We start from the raw sequence: 12,547 nt of genomic DNA on the forward strand, positions 1-12,547 counted from the left end.
GAGATCTAAGGGGTTAATGTTCCGGGTGGAATGCGATTCCACTCGGAACATGTAGGCACACATGTCAGCTGTTGAAAACAGCTGATATGTGTGCCGATCCACGCCGCCTGCCCGCGGCAGGGGGCGGGGCTTACCGGGACACGATCCATGACGGAAAGATCCGTCCATGGTCGTGAAGGGGTTAAGATACACAACACTTGCCAAATTCATGTGTGGAGCTTTCTGATCAGGTCACGGTGATCATAAGCCTATCTACGCATGCCACAACTACACCCAATTACTGGCCTTAGCAAGTAAGACAAGACACTGAGGCCTGTGATCGGGTGCGATGGTATGTATGTAGACGAGCAGGGCACCACTGCAGCCAAGACTCGTGGAAAGACAGTGCCAGAGACCTTGAGCAGCAGAGGATTGGTAATTGGTTAAAAATGTTAATGAGATTCTAACAAAGTTAATTTTAATGTTTGTTTTAATCAATAAATCTTGGAATAATAATAATTTCCACAATTGGATGGGTTTAAATTTTTTTTTTCTTGTGCTGAGATCTTATATATGTGTCTCAGCTATGTACTGTGTAATGGATGTAGCTGATCGTAACTGACCTGACAGTATGATTATCCAGGTCAGTATGAGTTTGTAGATACCAAAAGTATAGTTTTTTGTTTGTTTGTTTTTGTTTTTTATTTAAGTGGTGAAAAAATAAAGAATTGCGCTTTTGTCGCCATTTTCCGACACCCGTAGCGTTCTAATTTCTTGAGATCTGGGGCTGTGTGATGGCTTATTAGCGCTCACTTTTTTTAATCATACAATTTTTGTTAGACGCAATGCTTTCATGGCCTTTTATTGCAATATAATTCAGTCGTTTCGATTTTTTTATTGTTACGCCCTTTAACACTTTTTCTTGTTTTTACTAGTCTTTTTAGGGGACTTGAAGTTGATATAGTCTGATCGCTTCTGCTGTACAGCGCAATACTTCAGTACCGCTCAGTAAAGCAGAAATGCTGATCTCATGCGACCGCCAATTGGGGTGGGGAATGACGCACTCCTCATCGACACACGTTAAATCCCGCTGTTAGAGATTGCCAGCAGGATTTAACTAGTTAACAGGTGTTGGTGGATCTGGGAAATACGTGGCGAGCCGGTATTAGGGTATGTGCGCACGTTGCTTTTTACCTGCTTTTTACCTGCTTTTTTGCTACTTTTTCTTCTGCGCTGTTTAATGCCAAAATGGATGTGTTCTTCTATTCAAGCAAAGTCTATGGGAATTTGGGTTTCTTGTTCACACTATGTTGTTCAAAATGCTGCCTTTTTGAGGCAGAACTTTGGTCAAAAACTCAGCTTTTCAAAGAAGCAACATGTCAATTGTTTTTGCCATTTGGGTTTTGCACTGCAAAGCTGAGTTTTTGACCAAAGTTCTGCCACAAAAAGGCAGCATTTTGAACAACATAGTGTGAACAAGAAACCCAAATTCCCATAGACTTTGCTTGAATAGAAGAACACATCCATTTTGGCATTAAACAGCGCAGAAGAAAAAGCAGCAAAAAAGCAGGTAAAAAGCAACGTGCGCACATACCCTTAAAGGGACACACATGTATCGGTATGTCATAGGGCGTGATTGGGTTAAATACACCCAATTGTGGAACTTGTTTTTATTATTGCAAATCGTGGGAAAACCTCATTTTTTAAGAAAAATTTTTTGTGTAAAAGCTAAAAAAAAAAAACCCCAAACCTTTTATCGGAAATAAAGAGGGCCGGTTACCTACTAACTGTCACTTGTCCTCTCTTCTTGCAATCGCCGTCCTCTCTGCTTCACGTGGATGATGCGTCCTACGTCATCCACACAGTTTTTTCTTGCGCATGCGCACTTCTTTCTGCCTGCTGCTTGCACAGTAAAGTACTTTAATGCGCAGGCGCAGGGAAAGCACAATGGAGGTCTCTGTGTGGATGACGATGTGGATGATGGACGCGTGCGTTATCCACAAGAAGCGGGGAAGGAGGACGGCAACTGCAAGAAGAGAGGAGGCACCGGGTTAAGACCAGTGATGCCCATCGGACTGGACCGCCCCGCACGTGAGTAGGTGATAGATTCCCTTTAAATGTTTACAAGAGTATAGCTGTAGCTTTAAAGGGAACCTGGAATTCGAGCTATGCAATCACACAGCCAGAATATGATGCATGCTGGGTTACGTTTGGCAACATGAATCAGACGACAGGTTCTCCTTCACATCTACATTGAAGGGCCTGGCAGTCAGGTCATGTGTACACATGTATATAACGTTTTGTTTTAATGTTCTGCTTACAATGACCCTTGCATTCTTTTAAGGCTTCCGTTCACATTCGTCACAAAGGAAGTCGCTGAGGCTACATGTGCATGTCTTCTAACCCAGGCCGAGGAAGGAGAAAAGCTCTCGAAGTCCAAAGCTGCCACGGAGCGGATGATATTAGAGGAGTTTGGCCGTTGTTTAATGAGAGTAATTAACTCTGCAGGAAAAGCAAAAAGTGACCCTTGTCCTATGAGTTGTTGAACATGAGGCGCATGGACTGGCACCTGTGATTGTGGCTGGAAGAGAGCGCTTTCACAGAGAGTATGGAAACCGCTGCCACCGAGTACTGAAGACCACGGTGTGCGGATGACACAGAATTCTTCTTCCCAGACTGTGACGTTCTCAATGTACATAGCAACAGAAAAATAGATTTTATCAGAAACTACTTTTAACCCTAGCAGTTGTCTCTTAACTCATGTACAGATGACGACCTCCCTTCCTTCCTCCCAGATTTCGTTCTCTTTGTTTCCTTGTTACGGTTTCCTGATTTGATCAAGTATTTTAATGTTTGTTTTCAATCACTGAGTGTCTTATAATCGTCCGTTTCTGTTTCTCGGTCTGGAGTGGTAAGTTCCCAATGCTGTGCAGATTGCTGTGCTCATGTTAACGCTTCGACACCATGTTAATGGACGCTGACGGGTGGAGGAAGTAAGAGATGTAACATCAGAACGGGTGGCTGACGGTCCTAGAGGACGCTGCTATTTCCATGGCAGAAGCTAAAGGAGCTGAATACGGTGTACTACACATGGACTACTTTTATAATAACTGCTATTAACCTTTTATTTTCCTCTAAATCCCTATATTAGTTTGGACATTGGGCGTGTTCGTTTGGATTATATCCAGTGAAATATATTTTGAGGGTGGCGAGCGAGAGAGATCAGTGCTAGAACTTTATAGGACAGACTAAGTAAGATGATAGTCCGCTTCCTGTTAAGATAATGGTAGCCAGTAGAATATCTTAGAATAATTAAGTTTGGAAGTCATTTTACATTGGCAATATTTATTGTATTACAAACGAAAATATCATACAGGACCCATGGCAGAATGAGAGGAGTTCTCATATACACTGCCAAAGTGATACATAATTGATCCAATGTGGTCCTCTTCTTTGACACTTGAGTTATCGGGCAGCAGTTTGCTTTAGGAACCTTCACAGAACAAAACTCTGCATGGATCAGTTAGGGAACCTGCCAGGTGATACACGGGCATCATGATCTAAGCCAGGAGCTCTGCGACGTTTAAGAGAAAAATATACTAGAGTCTCCATCAGGGATCTAGCCGTCCCTAGTGGCTTCTCCCCACCTGCTGCTCATGATAGGTCTCTCCAGGGCAGCAGGCAGGGAGAAGCCTAGTGGCTCGATCCCTAGTGGCCTCTAAGGCTGCTTTCACACATCCGGCTTGAGCTCTGCGGCTCAATCCGGCTGTGCAAGCTATGCAACGGATGCGGTGAACACACCGCATCCTTTGCATAAGTTTTTCCTTTGCGGCCAGTCCGGTTTTTGCCGCTTGCGGCATGCTACTGAGCATGCGCAGTGGAAAAAACCGCATGCGGCGGCCGGATGCGGTTATTGCCGCATCGCGCCGCATCCGGCCGCCATAGGCATGCATTGAAAAATGCGCCGCATCGGCCGAATGCGGCGCGATGCGGTTTTTTTTGCTGCACGAAAAAACGTGCCAGGCAACGTTCCATCCGACCGCCGCATCGACTAAATATGCCGCAAAAAACGGACGGAACGCAAGGCCATGCGGCACAATGCGGCACTAATTAAAGTCTATGCAGGAAAATCGCAACCGGCAGCAAAAGAAAACGGTTGCGTTTTTCCTGCAAAGTGCCGGAGTGTGCCGCATTGCAGAAACCGGAGGTGTGAAAGCAGCCTAAAGTATGTTTTTCCCATACATACCCGCCTGAAATCATACAGCAAGTGTCTGATATATGCTGCCTATAGATTGAGCAGCATTTATCAGTGTCAGGCTCCCTTTAAATGTTAAATTAGGAGTAGAAGCAGGAAGGATCTTTGTCTGACTAGAGTAGTCCCCTTGTACAATCAGATAGATTAGCCACTGCTGCACATGGAGTCCGCTTAGAGCTTTATGGTATATTAACATGCGGCACAGCATACATCTGAATGGGGTTGTATTAACAGCATGTGCATGAATTTCTGCAGTCCCCATTCCGATAACTGAAATAGTTGCAAAAAGTAAATGTTAGCTGCATATGAATACTCCCTATGGAGCCCAATGGGATGAAGATGATTATGTTGGTTCTTGAATATTGACCAGAGAAATAAATGTAAAAATTAGTGTCAGAATTTAAAGAGAACTGATGGAGGTTTTGACCTCTGGCACCCAATAAATGAGGTTTGAAGCATTGTATATTGGACTATTAGCCAGGTAATGCTTTGGTCACCACTCTCTTTTAATAAGGCATTTCTGTTCCTGGGATCGGAGGGGCTCCCAATGCTTGGGCCCTTAGTGATCAGCAAATTATCACCAATCCTCTATTCTCTTTTATATAACTTTCTATAATTCCTGTTAGTATGTATCAGAAAAATATCTTTAATTGGGGCAGTGTCCTCACTAGAGCAAGAAAGGCCTGTCCTCATGTTATCATGTCTTCTGATGGTTCTTGTATTAAAACATGACCAATTTGTTGACGTTTTCCTGTAATGTAGCTTGAAGAACACGAGCACCTATTACCCAAATATTGGAAACCTTCTGTCTACAAACCCACAACCTCCATGTCTGCATTGGCTTCTGAGCTCATCAGCCCTCCTGGGAAGTGAAAGGGAAATTTCTCCTGGTAGCTCTCGCATTTCTCTCATCATGTTGTGTTCTAGCTTTCTATATGTTAAAATTGTATAAATGTAAACTAGTGTGTAGATTATCCCATGGGTTTTGCATTGTGTATGTGTTTTGTAGAGTCACAAATCTTAGTACTGTACATAGTCTGTGCTTATCTCCCACTTTTGCACCATTTGTGATGTGTATTTAATACTTTGTGCAGAAAATGTGAATTTTAAAATGCAGTTGTAGATTATGTATACTGACTTTCTGGCTTGTGAAATTAAGGTGCAACTAATTCTATTCCTAGTATATGGATTTTTTTTCTCTCAAAATATTGTCCCTTACAAAAAAAAAATACTTAGTGGAACAAAGCCCAAAGGTTCAAGATGCTTAGGCAAACCGCGCGTTAGTTGGTGCTGGTTTTGGTTGCAACATAGCCACAAAGTGTGAATGCAGCCTCCAGGACAGCAATCATTATGAACTGTATTTCTCCGGCTTTCAGTCATAGAGGCGTGGCTTTAGTCACCGCTCTGCACCACGTCCTGGCACTGTACTGATGCAGCCGCAGCTCTGCATGTTCTGAGTGGTCGCTAAAGCCGCACCTCTATGACTGAAAGCCAGAGGCTGCTGGGAGAAATAAAGTTAATTTCCTCCAGGTAGCCTCAGTGCAGCAGACAGACAACTTTTGAATGCTATTAACTTGCATATTACACCATATCTGCAGGTTAATAGCATTTTTTTTTTTACATAATGGGTTTCTTTTAAAATTTAAAAGGGTGACTATCATTTAAAAACAAAATAAATAAAAAAAAAAATAATTGCCATTTCAGAAGATTTGATCAGTTGGAATCTGAGGCTGAGAAATGCTTCCCTCCACTCCATGCTATCAGTAGGGGGGCTCAGCACCTACACCCCATAGATTGAAACATCTCTGATTCCAAAACATTTTAGCAAAGAATTGTACCATTAACTGTAAGCGTAGCAACACAAACAATTAAAAAACAATCTGTCACTAGGTTGGTAGGGTAGAGACCATGATTCTAGGGATTTGTCTCTTACTTGGCTGTTTTTAGTTTTCATAAAATCAGTTATCAGCAGTAGATTATCACTAGAGTTCTAGTAAAGCTGCCACTAAATGGTCCTCCTTATTTATGAGCTCATTGTAATCCTGCACTACCACTGATTGGCAGGCAGCTTTCTGTGTACACTGTGCATAGACAGCTGTAGCACCACCGATTACACTGTGCAAAAAGAGATCAATCAGTGGAGTGGGCGGGGTTATACAGAGCACAGTATTCAAATAATTGGTAGATCAGCAGAAGATAAATCAGGGATTTTATCAAAACTGTAGCAAGAATCCCAGTGACACATTGCTGGAATAGGTCTTTAGCCCTACATGATGCTCCTTTCAGATGGGGTGTTAAAAACCTGTTGACAGATTCCCTTCAACACCTGCACCACAATGTCTTTTTCTAAAGGTGCCTTACTAGTCAGAATGGGGGGGATGTTTCTCAATAGATCTTTTATTTGCCATCGCATGTAAGTATAACAATACAATAAATGGGAATCACTTTTGAATCTAGCCAAGATAATGGTGCAACTTATCACTTATGTTATAATGGACTGCCGCTCAGTTTGAAGGTAGGATTCTAGTTAGTGATAGAGATGTGGCTATGGTACAGGTGTTAACGTTTCTACCGTTTTCCAGAAGGATATGAAAAATTCACCGTTAAACTGCAGCGTGCGCACACCATTTTTTTTTTGTTATGTACCATAGGTTTTGCTACGGAATGACTGTAGAAAGTATCTGAATATGCAGCAAATCCGCAGCATAAACTGCAGCGTGCGCACAGGGCCTATGCTGCGGATTTGCTGCAGATTCAGATACTTTATGCAGTCATTCCGTAGCAAAACCTATGGTAAATAAAAAAAAATAAAAAACGGTGTGCGCACGCTGCGTTTTTTTTCACCTACAGGTTTTGCTGCAGAATTTCTGCAGCAAAAAGAATGTGCATGTCACTTCTTTTCTGCAGGTACCTGTGGTTTTCACCATAGATAATGGTAAAAAACCCGCTAGGACCAACCCACAGCAAAAACGCGGGTGCGGTATTCTGCCAGAGGGTCCATTTTCTAGTGCGCACATAGCCTAAATGTTTCTAATTGTAAACCACGCAGCGATACATACATGTATCATAGCCTCTCTACCGGATCTAACCCTCAGATACATTGCACGCAGAAGCCATTGTTTTCTAATAGGGGTGAGGAGTCTGCTGGGAGTCTCCATTACACTGTGATCAGTTGCTAGTGTGATGTAAAGCATAGTAGGAATGAATCACGTCTCTCAACTCCACATCCAAGGAAAAGCTGGGATAAGTTATTCTAGCTTCTCTCAAGCCATCCGTCTGCTCATAGATCCACATAACACCTACAGGGCGGACGTGTGCCAGAAAAACTATCGACCTTTGTTCCCAGGTGTAATAATGTAGATTGGGCAAAGTATGCGTACGTGATATCGTCCTACACAGGCAATAGTAAGAATTACTGTGTCAAAGTTGTTTTGTTAAACTAAGTACATTATACAATTTAGTTTTTTTTTTATTTTCTATAGAAAATAATTCTACATGTCCTCAACCTATTTTCTTTTTAAGAGTTTTAGATAATTTTTGCACCAAAATTAAGTTTTTAGGTGGAGTGATTAAAGTTGCACCAACCTTATCTTGCATGAGCCACTCATGTCCCCCCAAAATTCCCATGTTCTCACATTACTTATGACACTTCATATAACCAAATGTTCTCTTTAATAATTGAGGTTAATAAATTCAAGGTTGTAAGAGAAGGTGTCTGTTCTTCATAATAGAAGATATTGGGTTTAACCCCAGCTTTTTGGATTAGATGAGGAGCATAAATAGGTGACACACTGGCATGCGACATTTAGGGGATGTCCCCTTAATGTTGGGGGGTTTGGAAGCACCGGGCTGCAATTGCAGTGTAGCTCCCATCTATTTATGATGACACTTTTCAAAATCTGTTATGTAAAAGAAAAAATAAATTCTACTATTGGAATCATTTTTCCCATGGGAAACATTCTACATTTACACCTTTCTGTACAGTGATGGTGGCAGATCATGAACGCTCACATTAAGTGGCCATGGACAGCTAGCTTAAGCCCTACAGACTTCCCGTAACATTACACCGCTGCCCAGATTTCCATGCCATTGCTCTTTCTGCTTTGAATATTTGGGAAAACCTTGTCTTTTTCTAGTTCTGTGTACATCGAAAAGTAGAACAGAAATTTATATTTACTAGAACTTCGAAAAGATACTTTCTATATTGTACAAAGCAAAATAAATCACAGAAATAAACATTTATACTATTCTGTAGTCTTTGTGGTTTCTAATATTATTGCATGCTGGCTTTTTCTGTTGTTATAGAGGATAGTCTTGCATGTCTTGGCAGGGAGCAGCTGTAAAATATGTCCATTATTGGACAATCTCTTAGGTGCCCCGGAGTGGTTGCAAATGATATATATTACATACACGCCTCCCAGATTGGATTAGGTTCTGCTCTATTGTGTATAATGGAGCCGATACTTACTTGGCAAAGTCAAAAGGTAAATGTTTTACTTAAATAATTTCCCAAAAAATCAAACTTGTACATTTAAATTATTTCTTTCAATAAACTGTGAAGAAATATGGTGGATGGGAGCATAAGGCTACTTTCACACATCCGGTTTGAGCCCTGCGGCTCAATCCGGCTGTGCAAGCTATGCAACGGATGCGGTGAAAACACCGCATCCTTTGCATAAGTTTTTCCTTTGCGGCCAGTCCGGTTTTTGCCGCTTGCGGCATGCTACTGAGCATGCGCAGTGGCAAAAACCGCATGCGGCGGCCGGATGCGGTTATTGCCGCATCGCGCCGCATCCGGCCGCCATAGGCATGCATTGAAAAATGCGCCGCATCGGCCGAATGCGGCGCGATGCTGTTTTTTTTTGCCGCACGAAAAAAACGTGCCAGGCAACGTTCCATCCGGCCGCCGCATCGGCTAAATCTGCCGCATGCGGCAAAAAACGGATGGAACGCAAGGCCATGCGGCACAATGCGGCACTAATTAAAGTCTATGCAGGAAAATCGCAACCGGCAGCAAAAAAAAACGGTTGCGATTTTCCTGCAAAGTGCCGGAGTGTGCCGCACAGGAAAAACCGGAGGTGTGAAAGCAGCCTTACACTGCCAGGTTTGAAACGCATGACACTCCACCATGTTTTGTTGTAGTCGACATTTATTTTTTTAATTTCCAATAAAGGTTATCAGCGTGCTGTGACTTACCTGCGACTAATTCTCCCACGTTACTCCTGTGTACCTGTATTTCCAATCACTGCTGAAGGCTGAATGATGGGAGAGTAAATGTTTGGTTTGTTTTCTTTCTTTAATGATAGTAATTGGCAAAAAGTATTACAACCTAGAGGTTGTAGGGGAAAGTCTCTTAAAAGTAGATGGGGATGTAATATCTGGTTTCCCCTATTAAATCAGGAGTAAGCTTGTACATTTTGCCACATCCGAGTCTACCCCAGAGTGATGCCCAAATGCCACACTTCTGCAGACAAATCATGCAGCAAGGCACGGATTGTACGATTGCCCCAAGCTCAATATCAGGGGATCACAACCATGGTGATACATAGGCTTGTCATACTGTTTAACTTTAGCTGTTTAGTTTGTAGGCTTGTCCTAGGAGGATTTAGGTTAAAGTTCCCACTATTATTTGCAGCATTTTTGATGTTGCAGACTTTCTGCACCTATCAGCTACACTACATTTCTTGCATGTTTTTCTTGGTTTTTTCCTCCATTGACTGTTTAATATGATTTTCTTTTTCCTTTCAGCTGTAGTGTCTTTTTGTTATGTCATGTTTTACATGAAATTTAGTTTTGATTACTTAACCATATTCTATTAAAACTAAGTCATGTGCAGATTACATGTAATCTTTAGTGTTTAAGCTGCAGAAAAGCACTAAAAATGCATATACTTTTTGTACCAGCAGATTTTCCTGTATGCATTCAAGTCTATGGTAAAAATCTGTAAACTGACATGATGCATGGGTTTCTGAGCTGCATGGCAATTCTTGTGGAGACACTAGTGCCTTGAGCAGGAGAATACTGTTAAATTACAGTCTATAATCCTGATTGTCTGTACAGTGTGTTCTCCCACTCCGGATGCTTGCTTCTCTGGAAGGAAGATATGTGGTGTCCAGAACGCTGGCACTCTTGTGGACATGTAGCCTAAGGGTGGGTGTATACAGAGTTAAGTGTGTTGGACACATCATATTAATGCAGTCTGAAATGCTGTGTTGTATAGTAAAAATAGTGGATGGGATTTATAGAAATACCATGCCCACTGTGCATCTTTTCTCCGCAATGTAAACAGACATGTGGCGCAGCTTTCTGAGCCGTTGTATGTTGATTTATGCTGTGGAGAACAGAGCAAAATTCCGCAGCAGCATAGACGCTGATCATGGGCACAGACAGCTACAGGCACCTGCGGATAACACTTGCATGTCTGCAAAGACTTCTTGGGGTCTGTATCTGACCCCCAAGGTGGTATGAAAACATCTTAAGTATTCTCTCTTTTAAAGCACCATCATACTCTGCTGATGCTGGGAGTCGGCAGTCATCCATAGCTGGCTTGCATGAGATATGGGTAAAGCTGCTTTTTCACAAGCACAACATGTTATAAGCTGCTTATTTTAAAATGGCTAAACTGTTTGGTAATAACTACAAAAGTGCAGTTCTGCTGTGAATTTTGAGAAGAAGCTATCACACTTAATATGTTTGTCTCACTTACCACTATAGGGAATCCCAACATTATACTTTATTATGTAAGCTATTTGTGCTCTCCATACATTAATCCTTATGTAGATGTATGTACTTTGGTGCAGCAGTATTGGCATTCAATTTGACAGCTCTGGAAACATCTGGCCTGTAATGAGACTTGCGGATTATGGAAAGTACATTACCACATTCATCTTGTGACACTAATAAGTTACAAAAATCCATTTCCTAGAACATTATTCTGAAGCTTCAGTCATACAGGCTTTCTGGATAGACCAGGCCTAATACAAGCTCTGAGTTGAGATAATAGATCCATGATCAGTGTGTCAGTGTCTTGACAAGCTTTATATTTAACATTTATTTTGTTGTATAACCCCAATATTACCAATATGTCCAAAATTAAGATTGAAAGACCCATCAGCCTAGTAATCCATGTACTGAAACTGCTCCATCAAGCGAATTTGGTGAAACTTAAAAGCCAATAGCAACTTGAAAAGTAATTAGTCCCCTTTCTTGACCACAGCCAAGTATACACCATCTCAACCCCTCTAAGCAGGCTCAGAGGTTCCTGGACCCTACAGTCCAGGAAGAACCAAAAATCAGCAAGCCATTTAGGAGAATTAAGGAAACCCATCACCAAGTTTTTCCCTTATGAACTATGTCCACATCCTGTAGAATGTAAAAAAAAAAAAAAAAAAAAAAAAAAAAAAAAAAAGCATCTTTATTGTACACAGCAAGTGGGCAGTCTAGTCTTCTGAGCATCACTGGTCTTGCTCCTCCAACTTGTGCAATCGCCATCCTTCTTTCCAGCCACATGTGAAAGCTGTGTCCAGTGTCATCCACACATACACCTCCATTGTTGTACTGCACATGCACACTGATCTACCTTCACCCGAGCAGAACAAAGTATTGTAGTGCGCATACACAACCCAATCTTTCACCTATCCTCACACCTGCGCATTACAGTGCTTTGCCTTCAGCAGGTCAGATCAAACTGCACATGTGCAGGAGCAGAATGGTGACAGGTTCCATCATCCACACAGGGCTTGGAATGAGGACAAGATGGAGGAGACGTTGAACCAAGAGCAGCAACACCAATCAGACGAGCCCACTCATTAAGTATAATGAAAGGTTTTTTTTTTTTTTTTTTACATTGTACAGAGCGGTCTGGGCACTTTATCTACTACAGTATTCTAGAATGCTGTAGATAAGGGCTTACAGGTGATGGCCAAAGCTTATAAGGGGGGAAAAACTGGTGTCAAATTCCCTTTAATAAGCAAGTCTTTCTAATAATAAAAAAAAAACCCCTGAATATAGTACATGGGAAACCACTGACTAGAAGACAAGGTACGACAGCCTTGATTTGTTATAAGGCTATGTGCCCACAGGACAATGTACCCACAGGTCTTACCACGGGTTTCCCGCAGCTGCTACCCGGAATCTGCAGCCATCCATTGCTGCGGTATTTCTGCAGTTGTTGCAGTAAACCTGCAGAAACCGTGCAGATTTTGTACGGAATTCCAGTCCTGTACCTCCATAGTGGAAAGGCAAGAATCCTGCAGATATTTCCACATTAATAATTGACATGCAGTTACGTGCAGTTGTGGGACATCCACAGCA

The 12,547-nt window shown here is 42.0% G+C and overlaps 1 protein-coding gene across 2 annotated transcripts in view; it reads left to right on the forward strand.

Moving 5' to 3' along the window:
* LIN54 (lin-54 DREAM MuvB core complex component) overlaps positions 1-6,371 on the forward strand; it is a 78,617-nt gene extending 72,246 nt beyond the window's left edge. For both annotated transcript variants that reach the window (XM_075352398.1, XM_075352399.1), the window contains exon 14: positions 2,324-6,371. In XM_075352398.1, coding sequence (XP_075208513.1) covers positions 2,324-2,525 — 202 coding nt within the window. In that variant the 3' untranslated portion in view covers positions 2,526-6,371. The remainder of the gene's footprint in view (positions 1-2,323) is intronic.
* The last annotated feature ends 6,176 nt before the right edge of the window (positions 6,372-12,547 follow it).

Source organism: Anomaloglossus baeobatrachus, chromosome 1 (genome assembly GCF_048569485.1).
Source record: "Anomaloglossus baeobatrachus isolate aAnoBae1 chromosome 1, aAnoBae1.hap1, whole genome shotgun sequence".
NCBI classification, from domain to species: domain Eukaryota; kingdom Metazoa; phylum Chordata; class Amphibia; order Anura; family Aromobatidae; genus Anomaloglossus; species Anomaloglossus baeobatrachus.